The sequence below is a fragment of the Vulpes lagopus genome, chromosome 7 (assembly GCF_018345385.1).
Source record: "Vulpes lagopus strain Blue_001 chromosome 7, ASM1834538v1, whole genome shotgun sequence".
In the NCBI taxonomy this organism is placed as follows: domain Eukaryota; kingdom Metazoa; phylum Chordata; class Mammalia; order Carnivora; family Canidae; genus Vulpes; species Vulpes lagopus.
In genome coordinates this window covers 35070218-35092919 of record NC_054830.1, presented here as the reverse complement: position 1 = coordinate 35092919, position 22702 = coordinate 35070218, and the positions used below count along the sequence as shown (strand labels likewise).

The window sequence follows — 22702 nt, the reverse complement described above, 5'->3', positions numbered from 1 at the left end:
GGTGTGGACAAATGACCATAGTGGATTTGCATGAAATATCTATTTGATAAGATAGCCATTTTATTTAGGTGTGCAGTCTAAAGCTTGCTAATTTGCCCTTTTAGGGAAGGGAACTTGACTCTATGTTGCATAAATCTAACTGTTCATTTTCTCATTAGTCCAAAAGACACTAACATATTGAGTTGAAGGAAATCCAAAGTTGCTTGATATGTTCCCAGGTATAATACCAGATAATGTTCTACTATTTTAACCTGCTGATTTTTCCTTCCAATTGACTTTGGTCTTCTCCTCCCTTTATTCCCTTCCTCATTATGTTCCCAAACAATGAATGCTCACTTTTCACATGTGAATTATTACAGTACTGTCAAACACTTATTTTCTCCAGGGAGAGGTCTGTCTTTCTAAATTAAGGCATCATTCCTGAATACACTGAGTATTCCCAAATGCATTGGATATAGTGTCCCCAACTTTCTTTTTTTCAAATACATATTATGCCATATTATACATTAGTATTTCATATATACTAAGTATAATATTTACTATAGGGAGTTAGCTTACCTGACTATGGAGATTGGCAAATCCAGAGTCTACAGAGCCAATTTCCCAATACCATCCCTAACTTTCAAACTTATATTTTGGATAAATAAGTTTAAAGAAAAGAAATAAACCAATAGGTTTCTAAAACCATAGGAAAAGTTTTCCCATTGAAATCTGGATTGGTGAGTCTTGCCACAGACTGCCAAGACAGTAGTTTAATGGAATAACTGAAGCAATGGTCAAGCAGGAATAGGGTTAAAGTTTAGCCATGAGACTTCACCCAAATGTGCCAGGCTTCTCCCAGGAGGATTTCTATCACCAGCTTTCTTGTTCCCCATGCTGGGTTTGGAAAATTTCTCAAGGGTGACTATTTTTTTTCTCTGTAAAATGACATACAGGAAGCTTTTTCTTTTCCTAAGATTTATTTTCTCTAATCTCCTGAAAGGGAAGCCTGACCGATTCTACTTATCTTTTCTCCTTCCTTCTGTAGGTCATATTGTCACCTAGATCTAATTTTCCCAAGGTTTTCTTTCAGACTGGCCTGTTACCCTGACTCATTCCCATTCTGTGGTGTCTGGTCCTTTAAATGAAGCAATGAATTTCTACTCTCTACCCTTCTTAAAAAATGAGCATCATGAAACTTTGAATTAGATCACACTTTGAAATATCTTTTGTTTATCTACATTTCACAGACTGCTGAGAATTTTGACTCAGGATGATTATTTAGGAAGTAATGCATAATAGCAAGGTTTTGGGGGAAAAAACCTATATAAGGAAAAATGATACCTTAAGACTATTTTGCAAATCTCTTCATATTAGAGTCACTTTAAAAAATTAGCAGGATGAAGGAAACTCTCAGTTGTCACTAACAATCTAGGTTGGTTTTTTTTTTTTTGCTTTTATGTTGTTGTTTTTTTTCTGAGAGCACTCTTCATAAATCAGTCTTATACATGAGAACCAAAGAGATGATTTTCTTTATTTTTCCTTTTCCTTAAGAACTCGAACTTTTTACCTTAAGGATTACCTCCTAGATAAGAACAGAACAATGAAAACCTATAACTCAAAATTAAAGTACATCTGTCTATTAAACTGTCTTTAAAGTTAAACTGCCAGAGGCAATATTTGAAGTATGTAGGCGTATTTATACTCTGATAGGGAAAAACACATAGAGCATACTAGAAAAATTAATATAAAACCTATTTTGGAGGATATTACATAAGGATTGATATTAGCATGCCATTTATACAGAATCCTGTATGTATCAGTGGGACTTAGCTCTCACTTAAGTGTATGTTTCACTGTGAATTTCTTTGTAAGAAAGTGAGGAGAAAATGTAAGTCAGTAGTAGTGTCTGAGTCTTCTCAAGTTGTAAAACGTGCAGCTTTTTTAGTGTTTCCTTTTTTCTTCTCTAAAGACAGAGTTGAGATTTATTAGTTGAGTGATGTGTTGCTCACATGGCTGTAGAGCAATCTCTTATTTCCACCCTTGAAATGGATACACACATCAGAACAGGTACATCCTCTGCTTTCAAACCAACTGCATGGGCGATTTATTTCGCTTGTATACTCAACTGTCTTGTTTAATTCAGCCCACCCAGGACAGTAGCAAACTCAGTGTGTTCCAACCTCTATTACTGTGATCAGATCTGTGCTGTACTTCTGCAAGGACAGAAAATGTCTAGGAAGTATTTACAACATCTTTTAAAATATACTCTATAGAGACCAAATCAAAGGAAGTTACACAGTCATAAAAAATAGCATTAACATTTTCTGTGTTTTGTTTATTTACATTCTGTCTTCCAAAGAGTTTCCCAGTTGGTACCCTTGGAATTTCACATATTCAAATCCTGAAATAATTTGACTTGTGTTATTGTTCTTTACTGAGTTTCAGGTCTGGAGGAACCATAAGAGCAGGACTTACATTCAATAAGGGAGATCAGTTATCATTTGGAAGAGGAAATGGAGATTTGGCAGAAAGTATATCAGCAACCTGCTTGAAATAAGGGTGATTGAACTCCAATCATACTAGCCATGATTCAGAGTAGCTTAAAACTGACTTGTGAGTGCATCTTCAGTATCGTTTGTTAAAATTAATTTCAGGAAAAATATAACCAAAGGGAAACATGAAATCCACTCACCATCAGTTAATGACGATGGTTTCTGGAGGTAAATGGCATGAACTGGGTTCATTATTGAATAATATCTTCTGAGGGTGTTTCTTTGAATTGAAACATGACAATCCATGCTGAGCATCTCAGGTGCATGAAAATGCATGTTAACAAGCTAAGATGTTGAGGAACCTCTCCTGGCCTTGAGCCAAGGAGGTAGAGCCATTTACCATTTATTGTGGTCAATGTGGGCAACTAAATTTGATATACAGAGTCTCCACTTATTTATATATGAAATATGTTTTATAAGGTATCATGTTCTCTGCATCACAAGGTTGCAAGTACCAATTTTATTACTAAAGAAGATAATGCTGAGAAGAAAGATCAACTTAAGACTCATTATACAGGGGTGGGAATCAGAGATGCTCTTTCAAATTTGAGTCACCCTTTTGGAAGGCTACAAGTTCAACATGTTGGAATTTATAACTGGTCGAGCTAGCTTTCAACAACAGTCAATGCACTAAAATACAAACACGCATAATAGGGCTCACAGTTGCATGATATACATATGTGTAACCATACTGGTTGTTCAAATATTGACATAGTTTTGTAGTATGTTTGAATAAATACTGTCTTGAGTGCTCTGAGCAACCCTTCCACCATGTCCCCTTTAGAACTTCTACACTTTCCTATTGTTTAGTACCTACTAGGTCAATGGTGGCCTAGCCAGTCCTCTCCAACCTGTTGCAGCATTGCAACATCAATTCTGATGGGTTGGATGGCCTCACTATGCAGGTTGTTATATATTTTGAAGAAAACTCATTATTTTACCACAGAAACCAAGGAACGACAATCCACATCACCAAAACCTTTCACTTCTTTAAAAGATCATCAAATAATTCTTTAAATTTTTTGTATTAAATACAGTCCTTTTCAGAAAACCATGTGGATGAATTAGGCAAGACCCTTATTTTATAATCTATTTATAATCCAGCCATTGTTGTTGGCTGGAATTATTTGAATAATTACTGTTCCTCTTCCCTTTGGCCATGGCAACCTAGCTTTATTTATGAGTCACAGAAACGATGAACTGGCCAGTATGGAAAAGTCAAGTTTAATCTCTAACTTCTCATTGATGGATGGACATGGATATGAGTGGTTAAGAATGTTTTCTGTCAGGAAAAAGGCTTTCTTGTCTCCTGTTCAAAGTTTCTCTGGGGGCTGTTTGTAGAACACAAAGGCACATACAGTTGGTCACGTGCATGAGACATTTGAAAGTAATAAACTTACTCTTGTGGTCTTAATTTTATTGCCCGTAGCGCACATCCATCCGGAATTATCGGGTAGTGTCTTACATTCTTCTCCTTCTAGACAAGGCTCCATCTCACACCACCATTTACCAATCACTATGGAAGCTGCACGAAAACAGGAAACAAATTTGTTTGCATTCATCCAAGCAACTTGGGCATGGGGGCTGTGACCCTCCCGAAGTGTCAATTTTCTCCGAAGCTCGCTAGCTTCTCTTTAACTTTCTATGACTGGCTAAGAATTCTCTATGAAGAAGAGTAATATTTTCATGTATCAGTTTTACATTGCAAATAAAATTTTATGCAGACTGTTTTGATCAAGCAACATTTTGTCAAAAATCTCCTCATATGATAAAGGATGAAAACATATGGAGTGGGGAGACATACTTTTTGGGGGGAACTTTTGTGTTAGTTTTCACAAACCCATGACCTGTACTATTTCTTTTCAGTGAAGGAGACAAAAGTGTTAACTGCTTTTCAGAATGACAGAGCTATTCCTTCAGACAAGCCAGCTTATGTACCCAGCATTAGGGTTTATCCCCCACTATAGTGCTTTGAGAAGAAAACCAAAGGGACTGAAAGTATAAACAAAACCTGTAAAATAAAAACCATGAGTAATAATAAATAAAAGTATCTGTTTACAATCAAAGGTATGTGATATGGGTTGGGTTTCTTTTTGATGTTTATATGATGTTTATATGATGTGGGTGAAACTTTTGAAAGTTAAGCCTCTGATAAAAAAGCCCTACTTTTTAGGGTAATATGAAAGATGAGCACAATAGGAAGCTGGCAGTGAATTTAGTGGATGTGTTTATAGCACACATTTGTTTTGGGTTTTGTTCTGATATCAAGATTTTATTAAAAAAAATGACTGGACGCACTTTCTGCACAAATCAAGAAGCTCCACATATTCTTTAATTCCTTAACGAGTGAAGAATTATTTCTGCCATCAAAAATTCTCAAAATGTCTACCAGTGTTTCTTTACGGCACTTTTCAATTGGCTATTTTCATACTGGACTGGAACCTTAGTTCTATTGATAATTACCAGCTCTTCACCTCCCAAAGAAGAATTCCCATCATAATGCTTCCTCTTCACAATGACAAAGAGGTCAGATGATATCTGTTAACATCAGAGAAGATTCATATTAAAATGAAATGGATTAACACTGCCCCCCACCAATGAAGCAGGAGCACATTGAAATTCTCCACTCATCAGGAATTAGGCATTTCATAAAAGGATTAGCTTGTTAACTTAAAAGCAGAATGGTTTAAACATCCAGCCATCTGCCTGCATTCAAGATTTCCTCTTTCTATACTACCCTTACTTTGGACTTTCCCTCCTTTGGAATCCAGTGTATGAATTGCAAAGATTTGATTTTATATGCAAAATCATGTCTACTCTATTATTCAGCCAATTTAAGGAATTTTTCAAGGGTAATTTTGCCTCTATTTGATTCATACCTTATGTGTGGACCAGACTGAATGACATAAAATGTATCTTCATTGGAATATAGCACACAAGTATAGGAAGTAAAGTCTTGTAAATAGCCTATCCGTATGCAAGACAATGTGATATTTTGGCAAAACAGGGAGTAGTAACAGAAGACACAAATCCTCTGTAGGGTACAAAATGACTATGAGAGCTAAGAGTGTTTTTCTTTTCTTTTTAATATTTATTTATTTATTTGAGAGAGAGAGAGAGAGCTAGAGCAAGTGCAAATGGCGGGAGGGACAGTGGGAGAGAATCTCAAGCAGACCCTGCTGAGCGTGGAACCTGATGTGGAGCTTGATCTCATAACCTATGAGACCATGATCTGAGCCTAAACCAAAAGTCTGACACTTAACTGACTGAGCCACCCGGGTGCCACAAGAATGTTTTCCCTTTCAGTGGCAGGGCTCTGTACAAGGATGTGGAACAGGGCAAGATTTCATTCACAGGTAAAAGAGACCTCATTTATGTGAATTAACAAGTGACAACAGTAAATAAGAGACACATGTATTTTGGCAGCAAGAAAGACACATGTAGTGTCGAAAGGGAAGAAAAATAAATTGCAAGGTTTCCGGTAACATGAGATAAAAGTCAGGACTTGGCAGCGTTTATTGAGAGCCTACAATCTGAAGCTTCCTTTTGGCTAGTACTCAGTTAGCAAAAGGCTGGTGGCATTTCCCACACTTGTCCCCTAAAATCCCTCCTAATATCTCACTATTGCTGCCCTGAATCGACACCACAAATGGAAACCCTCTGATCTTAGCTCTGAGGGGAAACTGCCTTTCCCAAAAATCTTCCATTTAGCGTTTGTGACTTTTTTTTTTTCCCAGAGGCACACAAATAATGAACAACTGCCAGTAAGGTCAGCTTTAGCATCTTTACTTCCTTCGGAAGGACCCTGTTCCTTCTTCTTTAGGCTGCTCTCTGCCCTCTCAGAGCTGACCTACTTTGTTGCGAGGTAACAAAGCAGTTTCTCTTTCTCTTAGGCATTCATATCTTCTAAATGAGAATGTAGACAATACGAAAAAGAAGGCATCTCAAAACCCACAGATCACCTTTAATTCCAGGTAGTAAAAGTCCACTGGCTCACAAGGAAAAACAAAAGGCTTTCTAAGAATAGAAAAGTCCCCCAGACTGGCCTGTAATCTCTAAAAATTTATATTTCACTTGCTTCTTCTAAACAGAGTTTGATGCTTCGATATTACCCTCTGACTTATTAGAATCTAGTGCATTCTTCCGGTGTTGCTTTTCTAAAGATGCTATTAGACTGATTTTGCTTCTGATTTATGCATTACGTGGGTTATTTTAATATATATCACTTCATGTCCTAGGTCAAGCTACAATCTTGTTTCCTAATTTTTTCATATACTCATATTTCTTGCAATAACTTTAAGAAAATCACAGAGAGGATTTATAAATTGCTCCCTCTTCTCCCATAGAGGAAGCTACCTAAAACCTTCAGATTATTGCAGGAGGAATGATTGATTAGATTTAATACAGTGAGCTAATATGAATGCTACTTAACTGCTTTTACAATTTTTCTTACAGAGATACTTATAATAAGAAAAATTTAAACACAAATAATTCTAAATATCTTGAATTATAATGGTCAGTGCAGTAATAAAAATGGTAACAGAAGTTTTTGATGGCCTCCTCTGTGTCTGTGTTAGACAGAAACTTTAAAAGTATTATCTTAATCTTCATAGCAATCCTAAAGGTGGGTATTACTTTGATTGTATGGATGAAAATACTGAAGGCCAGAGGGGTTAAATCACTTTGCCAAGCTTACCTAGGTAGGAAGCATAGGGATATTAACACTAAAATACAGACCTGCTTCATGATAGAATCCTTGGTTTGCATCATAATAATCCTAACTCATTCTAGTTTTGTGTTCAGGATTCACAGAACTCTCAAAAAGCATTTACTGACTGCTGAGTGAATGAATCAATTCTCTCTCGTGTATTATTGTTGAAAATAAATTTCATGTAAACACAAAACACTTGAAAACACAAAGCATCCAGTTTCTTATAAAATTAAGTTAACTTAAAAAAATATTGTGGGTAAGAGCCAGTTAACATGACGCTTGTTTCTTCCTAGACCAAAGGGCTATATAGATATTGCTTGATTTTATTACTTCTAACGTTTTAGTAGAAAACCCCAGTAGTGAACAATTTTTGAAGCCACAAGAAACTTGTGAGGTAGATGCCTAAATTCTATGACAACTTTTTATCCCCTAGAATAACTGAGTTAATTAAATATCAGCTGCAAAACCTAACTCTTTCTTATATGTGGTGATTATGAAAGAGTCTCCCTTTTAACCCTGGGGTTCAGATCAGTGGATCTGATTTGGATTGTCAGGGTGATGGCAGCAGGAAGAGCCCTCATTAAACATAGGAGTGCTTATACCTTTTTTTAAAGATTTTATTTTTATTTGTTCATGAGAGACAGAGAGAGAGAGAGAGAGACAGAGACAGAGACATAGGCAGAGAATTCACTCTATGAATGTGCCATATTCAGGAAAATATATGATCTTCAACTTTTTCAAGAATGTTCACCATTCTTTGAGAGGTTCTTAAAATCACTAAAGCTACTTTAATCATGAGTTTTGATTTCACCCTTATACCAGGTCATGTTGCTACAGAGCAAAAGGGAGACTGTCAAAGGAGAATCAATCCATCTTTCAATGACAAACCTTAAATAGACCAGAAGTCCTATTAGTTGTTGTTATTATTGAGGCATTTTTCCATGTAAACAGAACTTAGGTACTGCTAAGCAAGGGGCTTAATAAATACAGCAAATACACATTATCTTGTTGAAGAAGTGCAGTCTTTGTTTATCATTTCAATGGATAATATTTGGGTTTCAACTCAGTAAACGTTCTTTGAGCACTTTCTGTAGTCAAAGGACTACCTGATTTAGTAAGATGGATACAATAATGAACATGACATAGTCCCTGCCCTAATGTAGCTCAGACTTTTTTTTTTTGACATTTTAAGAATAGTTTAATTAACTTTTGCCTTATTCTTAAAGAGTTCCTTCGATGGGAACAAAGTAAGAATTTAGCTCAGACTTTCTTAATATCAGCACTATTTTGGCATTTTGGCATACATTATGGTAAGGGGGTATAAATAAGCGAAGTGCTTCCTTGGTAGTACATTATTGTGCTGGAAGAGCAGGCTCCCACTGGGGAGTGGGAAGAGGAAATCATGATAAGATTGTGGAAGTTCTTGAAAGCATGAAGCTCAGGCTTTTTTTCTTCTCCCCTTAAAGGAATGATAAGGCACTGAATATTCTAGATTCTGTGTGCAAAGGGAAGATGTGATTAACAAGGTGGTTGGGGAAGATGGATTTGGCAGGGATGTACAAGACGGAAGAAAGAAGAAGCAAACAGCTGAAATGCCACATAAGCACGGCTACATTCACACAGAAGGGATAGGTCTTGATTTTGGATGCCTACTCCAGAATTGTGAAGAAAGGCAGAGCTGAAAGTGATGTTAGGAACAACTGAGGAAACCATATGGTCAAAACTCAACTACATCAACTGTAACCCTAACCACACTGGATTCAAATTATTAGCTCATATGACTGCCTATTCACCAGGCAGTGTGCTCCTGGAGGGCAGGGATCCTGCTGCATTTATCCTCAAATGGCACAGACTAATTCAAGACAGGTTTATAGTTTATGAATGAATGAATAGGAAAAAAAAACAGAGAAAAAGAAAAAAAGAATAGTGCTTATATCAAAGGATTGGGAGGATTTCATGAGAAAGTTCATTCAGAGCACTTAGCAGAGTGTCTGGCATTCAATAAATGTTCAATGAATATTAGCTATTATTATCATTGGCATCATCACTTTTATTACTCCAAAGAATAAAATCACTCCAAAACAGAAAAGGCAATTCTTCACAAAGTGAGAGAGTGAACCATTGTTCTTCAATATTATGCCAAAGTCTCAGCTTGTTTCTATGACTTATGAGAGTTTAAGCATAAATTAAATGGTGGGACATATGATTTCATTCATGTTCCCAGAAGTAGGTTATGAGTACATCAATCAAGACAAATTTCCAGGCTCATTTTTGTGCAAACTGTCATGCAGTTTAGGCAATGGCTGGAACTCCAGGAGAGTTGGGGACATAGCTGGGACAGCTCCTGCCTTCCTTTATGCACAGGTTGTTGGAACAGTTGTTACAATGCTTTCCTTCAAAAGACCTGCCATGACTCCCTCTGTGTTATTGTCTTTATCAAAGTAAACAGAAAATTAAAGGCATAGAGTACTGTGGCCTGCAGTCATTCCAAATTCCATCTTTCCTGTGAGCTCTCATTTAAGGATAGGGTCCAGGGTATAGAGGCATTAAGTAATGGTTATGACTCTAAGCTCTTTGATATGGGATAGAGGGACCTGGGTTTGAATCTTTAAGTCCACCACTCACTGGTATAATGGCTTCAGAAGTTCTTTATCAAGTTTCAGATTCTTGAGTTATAAAGGCAGTCAATAAAAATCACAACTGGTTATAGTAAATTTCAGATGAGCTCAACATCTAAGTGTAATACATAATAAATTTTATACTCAACGCGAGGCGATTATTCTCTTCTTTGTCCATGTGTCCTCTAGCCAGCTATGTATGCATCCAACCAATTACTTTCATAGAGAGTTAATGCCTATCGTTAATGGAAGTTTATACTAATTGTGGGATGCATATATTCAGTTTTTGCTAACTAGACTGTATTTATTTGTAGAACCTACAATATATCTCGGAGACAAAAGTGAAACTAATGGTGTGATTGCTTAGTATTGCTTTCCTTCTATAAATTCTATTCCAGTGCTTTTCAAACTGGGGGAATTTATCTCCCTTGAAGGTATTTGAAGACAAAAGTTATCTTTTATTTATTCAAAGGTATTCATTAACTGCTATTAATGACCTAAATAAATATAAAACAGACATGGTTTCTACCATAAGGTGGCTTATAGTCTATTGTGGGAGGTATACACTAAGTGTAATGATGTGATAATACATACAGATAAATTATGAGCAAGATACTAGGGAAACCAATGAGTGGATCTGATTTGGATTGTCAGGGTGATGGCAGCAAGAAGAGCCCTCATTAAACATAGGAGTGCTTATACCTTTTTTTTTTAAAGATTTTATTTTTATTTATTCATGAGAGACACACACGGGGTGGGGGGGAGAGAGAGAGAGAGAGAGAGAGAGGCAGAGACATAGGCAAAGGGAGAAGCAGGCTCCATGCAGGGAGCCCGATGCGGACTCTATCCTGGGACTGCAGGATCACGCCAAAGGCAGGTGCTAAACCACTGAGCCACCCAGGGATCCCCACTTATACCTTTTCAAATTAGTGTTTTCATTTTGGGGGGGGGGAAGATACCCAATAGTAGAATTATTGGAACATATGGTATTTCTATTTTTAATTTTTTGAGGAACCTCTGTATTTGCCACAGCAGCTGTACCAATTTATATTCCCACCAATAACACATGATGGCTTGTTTTTCTCTACATTCCCATCAACACTTGTTATTTCTTGAGTGTGTGTGTGTGTGTGTGTGTGTTTAAACCATTCTGACAGGTATGAGGTGATATCTCATTTTGGTTTTGATTTGCATTTCCTTGATGATGAGTGATGTTGAGGATCTTTTCATGTGTCTGTTGGCCATCGTTATATCTTTTTTGGAAAAATGTCTATTTAGATCCTCTGCACATTTTTTAAATTTATTTTTTTATTTTTTGAGCTTTTTTTTAAATTGGAGTTCAATTTGCCAAGATATAGCATATCACCCAGTGCTCATCTCATCAAGTGCCCCCCTCAGTGCTTGTCACCTAGTCACCCCAACCCCCTGCCCACCTCCCTTTCCACTACCCCTTGTTCGTTTCCCAGAGTTGTTTCTCATGTTCTGTCACTCTCACTGCTCTGCACATTTTTTAATTAGACTTTTTTGATGTTGAGTTGTATACATTTTTAATACATCTTGGATATTAACCCTTTATGAGATATATCATTTGCAAATATCTTCTCTCATTTAATAGGTTGCCTTTTCATTTTGTTGGTGGCATCATTATTTACAATGACCAAGATATAGGGGCAACTCAAGTGTCCATCAATAGATGAATGAATAAAGAATATGTGGTATGGGGGGCACCTGGGTGGCTCAGTGTTTGAGCATCTGCCTTTGGTTCAGTTTGTGATCCAGGGATCCTGGGATTGAGTCCCGTATTGGGCTCCCAGCAGTAAGCCTGCTTCTCCCTCTGCCTATGTCTCTGCCTCTCTCTCCATGTCTTTCATGAATAAATGAATAAAATCTTTAAAAAAAAAAGATGTGGTATGTACATACATACACACACACACACACACACACACAAACACAGGATATAATACAGCCACAAAAGAGTAAGATCTTGACATTTGCAACAACATGGATGGACCTAGAGGGTATTCAGCTAAGTGAAAATAAATTCTGTACTCCTTACTATAGCCTTCAATGGTTCTTATCACTTGGCTCTTCCCATTTCTCCATCCATGTTTTTCTATCAGCCCCACCTCCACCTTCCATTTTGGATCAATCTCTCTACCTTTCTAACTCTTCTGCAAACTTACAAGTCTTTTTTCCGATTTGGCTCACTCTCTGTCCAGGGCATGTTTGCCCAGAATTGACATCAACTGAGCCTCAATTCACCTGTTTTGTTCTGTTTTGTCTTAGAGTGGCCTCTCTTGATAAGTTATCTAAAATAATCCACACCCACCTGACCCTAACACTTTCCTTTTTATAGCCTGCTTTATTTTCCTTATAGTATGTGTTATTCCCTGAATTCGCACATTTGTAGTTTTCTGGATGTTTGTCCTTTCCTCCCATTAGACTATAAGTTCCATAAAGATTGGATTTATATTCCCAAGTGGCAGGAATGGTGCTGTCATATAGCAGGTCATCAATATACATTTTTTTAAACAGTTGAAAAAATGTATATACCAACATATACAATTTTTTTTCTAAAAGTAAGATCATTCCACACATATCATCTGTTACTCTTCTTTAAAATCTAACCGTGGAATCATAAATATTTTTCCATGTCTATAAACATAAGAAATGCATTATTACTTTAAGGCATATACAATATGCCTTTTTAGGGTACATCTTATTTAACCAGCCCCCTAATGATTGGAAATTTGTCTTTTTTTGTTGCTAGTCGTTTGCTATGAGTAAGGATGCTTATATTAACACCTTTGCACATATGCCTTTGCAAAAGTATTTAATTATTTCCTCAGGGTAAATTCCAATAAGTGGTATTTTTGAGTCAAAAGGTTAAAAAAATGTTTAGCATTTGTGATATATAAACTGTCAAGAAACTGTAATAATGCTATTTCTCACCAGAAGTACTCATTTCTCTGCACAGCTTCAAAAACCCTGGTTAGAATTCTTAATGATTTTAGTAGAGCATGGATTTTGTTTGTCTTTTGGGGGTGCAGAAACATGTTCTTAGCCACCTAGTAAACCTAGTGAACCATCAGTCTTCATAGTCCATGGTGACTATCTGTGGAGTAGACCTGACATAGTAAAACAACAACAACAACAACAACAACAACAACAACAAGAATAACAACAGCAGCAGCAGCAGTAGCAGGAGCAGCAAAACCTCAATTTCCTTGTGAATAATTCCTCCTCAAGGAAATCTAATCCAGAGGGTTGTAACACCTGAGGAGAGAATCATGAGGTCAGACAGAACAAAGGCTCTAAGCCAAAACAAAAATGAGGACAAAAAGAATATTACATTCCTTAGTGTAAATTGATACTTCTTGGAAGTCCTTGCTGAATGGGATGTACTTACTACACACATACATTGTAGGTTTAGCATACTCAGCATGGAGAATCTTGCTATTTCAGAATTAAATGTGCTTTTATGTTTGTCCCTTTGAAATTTGGCTTCCTGGTGGTTGTCCCTTCTATTTGGTCCATTTACATTCATGGAAACAGAATGGAGGGACTGTTACTTGGATGTGGGTGTAGAGAAAATCTCCAAAATGTCTCTATATTTTAAATCAAAGGGAAAATCAGATTTAAAAAGATATTTATAGGCACTTTGAAAAATAAGGATTTGTTCCTTTATTTGAGAGAAAGAGAAAGAGAGAGAGAGAAGTGGGGGTGGGGGCCACAAAGGGAGAGGGAGAGAGTATCTCATGGAGACTCCATGCTAAGCATAGAGCCTGATGTGGGGCTCAATCTCATGACCCTGACATGACCTGAGCTGAAATCAAGAGTTGGACGTTAAACCTACTGCACAACTCAGGCACCCTTTATAAGAAACTTTTAAGCCACGTGCACATATATATCTTTTGAGTGCTAGCTCTGTGTGTTCTTACAGTTTAGAAATGGTTCACTGGAGGAATATATTTGTATACAAGTATTTTCCCAATTTGAAAAAGTACTTTGTGAGGTTATTATTACATTCTATAATACAGTTTTTGCTAAAATTTTGCTAAAATTGATACAGATTTACCATTACCAAATAATGTCAGTTGTGTAAATTTTCTTCCTTTCATATGTTAACTAATCACTTTTACTGTTATTGATACATTAAAATATCACTTTTGGTTGATTCCACTTTACAACTAATCCCAAATATTAAATTATTCCCAGAAAATTCTTGGCATCAAGTTCCTTTGCAAAACGAGGGCTTACAATCTTGGCAGTAATGGGAAAGTTGTACACGATTGTATGATCTTTCATTTTAATCTTGCTCCCACTAGAGAAGATTGATATAAATAAAATTTAAATAGAAAACACATTTCAGATGCCAACAGTGAAAAAGACTTTGTCAGCCTAATGAAAAGGTATCAATTTTCTCTACTTTATTCAATAAATTGTGAGTCATTTTCTAAATGGATTAGATTAAAGGAAAGTTCAAACTCCCAGGGAGATGCTCTTGGCACTGATGGAGACTTTAGACAAGAGAGAAAGAACAGGGCACATAAAACCTCTTAGGCGTCTTCAGATCTATAAAATTGATAGCAAGCAAAAGAGAGGTGTCTCTATCCCTGAACTCACCTATTGCCTCAGAAGCCAAATCCTGGGGAATTGAACAAGACACACTGTTTCTCTTATTTTATTAGGATGTCATGGTGGTTGAGTAAATTACAACTGAGAGCATGGAAATCTTGGGAGGGGTGAGTCCTGGACAAAAAGCCTGTGGCTCTCAATGCTTTATATGCCTGTCTCATAGATGTATGATAAAATAAGAGAACATTATGCTCTAATGCGATTATGCTCAGACAGTCTCTGTGGGAGACTTTGATACCTTCAGGTTTATTATAATTAATTTAACTTCAGAAAAAATAACCTGATTTTCATGTAAGGATGAAATGTGTAAACCTTGATCATAGAACACTCTTGGATCTAATCTGATTCTTGCGTATGTGTTTGAAATGGCAAAATAATTTGATAACTGGCTATTTCTGTAATTTGGAAGAACTGCCCAAAACCTCTTTAGCATATGCATTCTTTCACCAGCCCCCTGAGAAGTGGAAAATAATAATCAACTGTTTTATTTTCCCCTACAGAATACCACACAACTAGCATGGCTATTTTTGTGGAAATGCCTGAATGGTTTGGAAGGGTTTAGCTTCCCTTATCAGAAAATATTTATAGATTATTTGCTCTATGCTTAGCATCACTTAGGCAGTCTGAGTTACATAAAAACATGCCAGAGCTTTCACATGAATTTTAAAGTTGAAGAAATGTTATAAAGTCCTCATTTCTAAATATTTACTTTCAATAGTATGGAACATTTAGAAATTATGTTCAAGGTAGCAATGTAGGAAGACCCTGAACTCACCTCTTCCCATGGGTACACCAACTCTATACATACACATAGAACAATTAGGAGGAGTTTCTACATAACAAATGATAGGGGGACAACATAAAGAAGAGTAGGGTAGGGCAGCCCCGGTGGCTTAGCGGTTTAGCACCGCCATCAGCCTGGGGTGTGATCCTGGAGACCGGGATCGAGTCCCACACTGGGCTCCCTGCATGAAGCCTGCTTCTCTCTCTGCCTGTGTCTCTGCCTCTCTCTCTCTCTCTCTCTCTGTCTCTCATGAATAAATAAATAAATAAAATTTTTATATAAAAAAAAGAAGAGTAGAGTAGACAGGAAGATGTAAATGATGGGAATCCCATCTCCAGTGTGATGATCTGTAATAGGAAAGTACATCACTGAGGGGCCAGTTCACTGGCTTGCCTGTCCTGGGATACAGTGGAAAAAAAAAAACAGTATCTTAAAAAGGGCGACTAGACTATAAGTGAAGGAAATACATTTACTAAGCTTAGATTACTAAAAGGTGAGGAACTGCTAAAACTTTCTCAGGAGGGGGAGGCACTAGGAAGCTCCATTCCCCACGCCCGCCCCCAACCTTGATAACAGGAGTCCTGGCACCCTAGCCAGGCTTCTAGGGCAACCCAAAGAGCCCTAAGCCATCAGCTCACTCCAGCTCCAGCCATTCCAGCAAGGTGGTACTGATATGGCCAGTTTCAGGAATCCCCTGACCCACACCTGTTCTGGCTCCAAATGTCCCACCAAAGTGGCTCTGTTATAACACACCCTGGCCCATGACCACATCAACTTCAGCTGTCCTACCAGGATGGCCCTGGTGTGGTACACCTTGGACCTTCCCTGGCCTATACCTGCTCTTGCTCCAGCAGGTCTGTCAAAGCTGCCAGCACATGAAGTCAACACTGGGGAGGTTCCTACACAAGGCGACTCCTTCAAGATAGGGAGAGGTAGTTGTTCCACCTAATTCATAGGAACAGATACAAGTCAAACAAAATGATGAGACAGAGAAGTATGTTTTAAATGAAAGGACAAGATAGAACTACAGAAGAAAACCATAATTAAGCAGAGGTAAAAATTTACCTGATAGAGAGTTCAAAGTAATGGTCATAGAGAGGCTCACTGAACTCACCAAAGAATGGGGGTGATGCAGTGAGAACTTCAAGAAAGAGTTAAAAAATATGATGGAATCTGTCAGAGTTGAAGAATACAATAACTGAAATAAAAAAATATACCACAGAGAATCAACAGCAGATTAGATGACAGAGAAGAATGGGTCAGCAATCTGGAAAACAGGGCAATGACAACTGTCCAATCAGAACAGCAAAAAGAAAAAAAGAGTTTATAAAATTAATATCCACCTTATAGGGATCCCGGATGAAAAGAAAAAGAGAAAGGGGGTAGAAAACTTATTTGAAGAAATGTTCATTGAAATTTCTCTAACCTGGGGAAGGAAACAGACATACAGCTTCAAGAAGTACAGAGTTCCAAACAAGAAAACCCAAGTAGATCCATACCATGACACATTATAATAAAAATGACATAGCTAAAGATAAAGAAAGAATCTTAAATACAACAAGAGAAAAATGAATAGTCACATAAAGGGAAACTCTACAAGACCATTAGCTGAGTTTTCAGCAGAAATTTGCAGACCAGAAGAGACTGGCATGGTATATTTAAAGAGCTGAAAGGGAAAAGATTAGAATTGAGATACTACCTGGCAAAGAGTACTACCATGGTCACAGATGGGAAGAATTAATATTGTTAAAAGGTCCACACTAACCAAAGCATTCTACAGACTTAATGCTATTCCCATAAAAAATACCAATGGCATTATTTTTCATAGAACTAGAACAAAGAATCCTAAAATTTCTATGGAACCACAAAAAGCTCAGAATAGCCAAAGTCATCTTTAAAAAGAAGAATACAGCTGGAGGCATCATGCACCCTGATTTCAAACTATACTATGAAGTAATAGTAATCAACACAGTATGGTACTAGCATGCAAGTAGATACATAGGTCAATAGAATAGAGAACCCATACATAAACTCACAGATACATGGTCAGTTCATCTATGGCCAAGGAGGAAAGAATATATAATGGGGAAAAGGCAGTTTCTTCAACAACTGATGTTGAAAAAACCTGGACAGCTACATGAAAAGGAATGAAACTGGACCACTATCTTATACCACACATAAAAATTATTTAAACGGGGGACTCCTGGGTGGCTCAGTGGTTGAGTGTCTGCCTTTGGCTCAGGGCATAATCCCGGGGTCCCAGGTTAGAGTCTCATGTTGGGCTTCCTGTATGGAGCCTGCTTCTCCCTCTGCCTATGTCTCTGCTTCTCTGTGTGTGTGTGTGTGTCCCTCAGGAATGAATAAATAAAAACTTTTTTAAAAATTTAAAAGGATTTAAAGCCTTGAATTAAGACCTAAAACTACAAACATCCTGGAAGATAACAGGCAGTAAATCCTTTGACAAGATTCTGAGCAATATTTTTTTTGGACCAGTCTCCTCAGGCAAAGGCAACACAAATTAAAATAAACAAATGGGATTACACTAAACTGTTTTTGCATGGCAAGGAAAACCATCAGCAAAACCAAAAGGCAATCTACTGAATGGGAAAAGATATTTGCAAATTATACACCCAATAGGAGTTAATATCCAAAGCACATAAAGAATGTGCACAACCTACTATAACCCGCCCCCGCCCCCACGCACACACACATACAAAACAAAAAATAGGCAGAGGGCCTGAATAGACATTTTTCCAAAGAAGACTTCAAAAGCCCACAGGCACATGGAAAGAAGCTCAACATCATTAACCATCAAGGAAAGGCAAATCGAAACCACAGTAAGATATCACCTTACATAAGTACGAATGACCAGTCTCAAAAGATAAGAAATAACAAGTATTGGCAAGGATGTGGAGAAAAAGTACCCTAGTATACTGTTGGTGAGAATGTAAATTGGTGTAGCCATTATGAAAAACAGTACGGAGATTCCTCAAAAAATTAAAAGTTAGAACTACCATATGATTCCACAGTCCTACTTCTGGGTGTTTATTCAAAAAGAAAAAGAAGAATACACCAGTCTGAACAGAGATATGCTCCCCCACGTTCATTGCAGCAGTTTACAATAGCCAAGATATAAAAGCAACCTACATGTGCATTGATAGTTAAATGAACAAAGAAGATGTGGTATATATACTACGGAATATTAGTCATAAAGAAGAATGAAATCTTGCCATTGACAATTACATGAATGGACAGAGGGTACTATGCTAAGGGAAATAAGTCAGATAGAGAAAGGCAAACACTATATGATTTCACTTACATCTAAAATCTAAAAAAAAAGAATGAATCAACCAACAACACAAAACAGAAACAGACTCCTAGAAACAGGAAACACCCTGCTCATTACCAGAGAGGAGAAGAGCGGGGGGCAGTGCAAAATGAGGGAATTAAGCGGTATAAACTTCTAGTTATAGAATAAATAAGTCATGGAGATGTAATGTACAGCATATGAAATGTAGTCAGTAATACTGTCACAATTTTGTATGGTGACAGATGGTAACTAAACTTAATTATGGGGATCATTTTATAATGTATAACAATATTGAATCACTATGATGTACACCTGAGTCTAATAAGGTGTTGTATGTCAATTATATTTCGATTTTAAAAATCAGATACTTTATTTAAACTTTTAGAATAAGCTTTTAGAAACTGCCAACATACATGGGGAAAGAAACTCACAATACTGTCACTTCACGATTTATTTTATTCATGTCAATGATAGCATCCAGAAAGCTATAAAATCAAAGGAAACCAGTAATATAAATACAGCAATGTTTCAGATGCAGCCATGTGTAAAAATTTCAGCCTTATAGTTCTACTGCCTTGAGCCACATGTCCCCTCCTCTTCTGACTCGAAAAGCTTTAAGTTTAGTTAAATTGGAAGTAGGATGTAATGTAAACCCAAAGTTTGGTCTGAGGGCTGAGAATCTGGGAAAGGGGTAGGGATGGTTGTATTGGTTGTTGTGGTTTGAAAATCTTAATGTAATAGCGATCCTGATGTAGTGATGCTGGTTCATTTTTAATTTTTGTATTGATCATCTCTTTATGTCAAGTGATACTAATATCCCCTTTTCTGACTGTAGAAATGGCCAAAGAATCTTACTCTCTCTCGTTGTGCAGTCCTTTGCAATGTGACATTTCCTCTCCTCCCATCAAGGGTGGAGGGATGGGTGAACTAGATGATGGAGATTAAGGAGTGCACTCATCACGATGAGCACTGGGTATGGAAGTGTTAAATCACTATATTGTACACATGAAACTGATATAACACTATATGTTAAGTAACTGGAATTTGAATAAAAGTTTTTTTTTTTTAAGAAGTGGTATCTATTTCCCCAACCCTTCTTTTTTTCTTAAATTTAAATTCATTTAATTAACATGTAGTGTATTATTGGTTTCAGGGATAGAGTTTAGTGATTCATCAATCGCATATAACACCCAGGGCTTACCACATCAAGTGCCCTCCGTAACGCCCATCATTGAGTTACCTTATCCCCCACCCGCCTCTCTTCTGGTGACCTCCGTTTGTTTCCTAGAGTTAAGAGTCTCTTATGGTTAGTCCCCAGCCCTTCTATCTGAGTTTGGTCATTTAATTTGTCTGGCCAGTTAAAGATTAGCCAATATGACAAATGAAGAGGCTTAAAAGTACTTGTGCTTGGGGCTGCTGAAAATGACGAAAGGTCACATGGAGTAGAGAGCAACTATTCCAGGATTAATTACTCTGCTGACCATCAGGTCATTCTTGACTCCAGCTCCACAAAATCACTGCTGGCTGTCCTCAATCCTCTCACTTCCTGGCAGTTGCAACTTCAGTGGCTATCATATCAGGAAAACTGCTGCAATGCTGGCACTTATGCCACCAAAGAACCAATATCACCAACCAATGCCTCTGGATTTCTTGTTATACAAGAAAAATTCATGTGCATTATTCAAGCTATTCCAATTGGGTATCTGTTACTTGCTTCCTAACGTGAACCTAAGTAACACTGAAGGTACTCAATAAATATTTGTGGACTAACTGAATGAATGAATCGAATGGATGGATGGGTAAATGAATGGATGGATGGATGGATGGATGGATGGATGGATAAATCTGGTAGTTTCTTTGCACCAATGCCAGATCACTGACATTTCTATCCATATAGTACTAGATATTTACAACAGCTGAATGATTTTTTTGGCATTAAAATTCAGATATTCAATTGACCTATAGACAATCCTGAGAGTGGTTCTCTGTCCTCATTATGTATTTCCCTATTTTGTCTGTACAATCACATCATCCTTCACAATGCACCAGATGCAGAAGATAGAGAGCTGGCATAGCTTTATGTAAATTAGGCATTTTCCCAGAGCACTTCAGTGTCCATGGCAATGTTGAGTTTTCTTAATTATAATCCAGATACACTCACAATGGAGTAATACTAACTATGATGGTCCAGAGAAGCTATATTCAATTTTACTAAACTATTGAGATTCATTTAGATGTTTCTGCCACTATTTGGGAAAGAAGAAGAGAGCATTTAGAAATTGCTTTCATCGTGGAGTTTTTTTTCTGAAGCTTGCTATAGCACAAGAAAGGAGCCGGGAGAGGGCTAAAAATCAGCCATCAGAAAAAGGAGGAAAATAGCACCTAAAAAACTTCTAATATTTATTTATTTGTTGGTTTAAAATCACTTTCTGTCTTATCTGCAGCAAACTGAAATCTATCTCTACCTGAGTCTGAGCCATGGGGACAGAGCTTGAAAATATTTTTGAATTGATATGATTTGAGGAGAAGACAGGTCTAAAGAAAATTTTTTTTTATTTTATGTTCTGAGAAGTTGGATCTAGCCCAAGTGCCAAGCTCAAAAACCATTTTCATTTCACTTTCTGAGATGACAACTTTTCTCAAGGAAAAAACAATCACCAGTGCAACATGGCTTCACATGAAATTCTCAGTAAAGGCATACTGCTTCGTATCATAGAATTTTGTTAGGTTGCAAGAGCCTCCTTCTATGGGAAGGAATATACCCAAACTACTTCTTTTCAATTATGAGTCTCACTATGCAAGCTTTCTTGAATAATGTTCCTCTTAGATTCAGAAAGTTAAAGTACACAAAGTATGTAAATCCATAATACACACACATCCTAATATCAATTAATTCTGAGATGCATCATGCTATAGAATGTAGTTGATAGAAAACTGAAAGGCCATCATCAGTAATCTTCTCATTAGCCCCTTTCTAGATTGTAATTTAGACCAAGAACCTAAGCAGCTTGAAAAATGTAGACACGTGTCAACTCATACTATTTGGTAGTTGAAGAAAAATTACTGATATTCAGAAATTAGAATTAAAAAATTAAATTTAGTTTGATTTATACTCACTGCTAAAACTGTTGTCCTATAAAGACTCAAGAAGCAGGTCTCATGGAAAATAAAAATGAATCTGAAACTAATATGTTCTTGTATGTTATTTTGGCCTCTCCATAAATAATTTCATTTCCCCCCTAAATTTACCAATTGAGTTTACTTTTGGGGAAACAAGCTTCTCACATTCTCTCAATTCATGTGATCATGGGACCTAGTCACATGACTTGGCATATTCCTCCCCCTGTGGCCTATGATTGGTTCAGATGTGAATGAAACTACCCAATAACTCAGTTCTGAGACTTTGGCTCTTAAAGGTATTTTTTATCATGAGCTCGCTAAACTGGTAAATCATAAATCTGAAGTGTTCAGGACTCCCACATAAAGTGGTTCTGTTTAAGAAAAAAGACAACACATAGGAAATAATAGCCAAAGATGGTGACCAAGAGACAGTCTTGAGTACTACTTGATGGTATGAGTCCAGATATGCCTAATTTGGTATTTGGACTTTTCAGTAGCAAACCACTGAATTCCTTGTTTTGCTCAAGTCAGTTTGGTGCTTTTGTAACTGACAAATGGCACGAACCAGATTCATATAATTAGTACGTGGGCCAATGCAACTGGTGGTGATATTATGACTTATACTGAAAAGTTTATCATTTGAAATAAATTAACAACAATCTATTACACATACCCATGTAGACTAATACCTATTATGTAAATTTTCTGAGTAGCAAATCATTAAAGTGGAGTTGTTAAAAGAGAAATCTTTGGAGTCTGACTCCCTTGCTTTAAATCCTAACTCTACTGTATGATCTTAGGAAAAGCATGAACTTCTTTCTGCCTCAGTTTTTTAATCTCTAAACTAGAGATAATAATAGGACCTAGCTTAAAAGATTGTAGAATTAAAGAGATTAATACACATAAAGCCTCAGCTTAATGCCTGATACAAACTTTAGTTTTTAATTATTATTTTGCAAAACAGCATCAGCGGACCTCCTCCAGATG

The 22702-nt window shown here is 37.0% G+C and overlaps 1 protein-coding gene across 2 annotated transcripts in view; it reads right to left on the bottom strand.

The window, feature by feature from the left end:
• Positions 1 to 22702, bottom strand: part of TAFA1 (TAFA chemokine like family member 1) — a 484754-nt gene that overhangs the window by 4545 nt on the left and 457507 nt on the right. For both annotated transcript variants that reach the window (XM_041763965.1, XM_041763966.1), the window contains exon 4: positions 3935 to 4059. In XM_041763965.1, coding sequence (XP_041619899.1) covers positions 3935 to 4059 — 125 coding nt within the window. The remainder of the gene's footprint in view (positions 1 to 3934; positions 4060 to 22702) is intronic.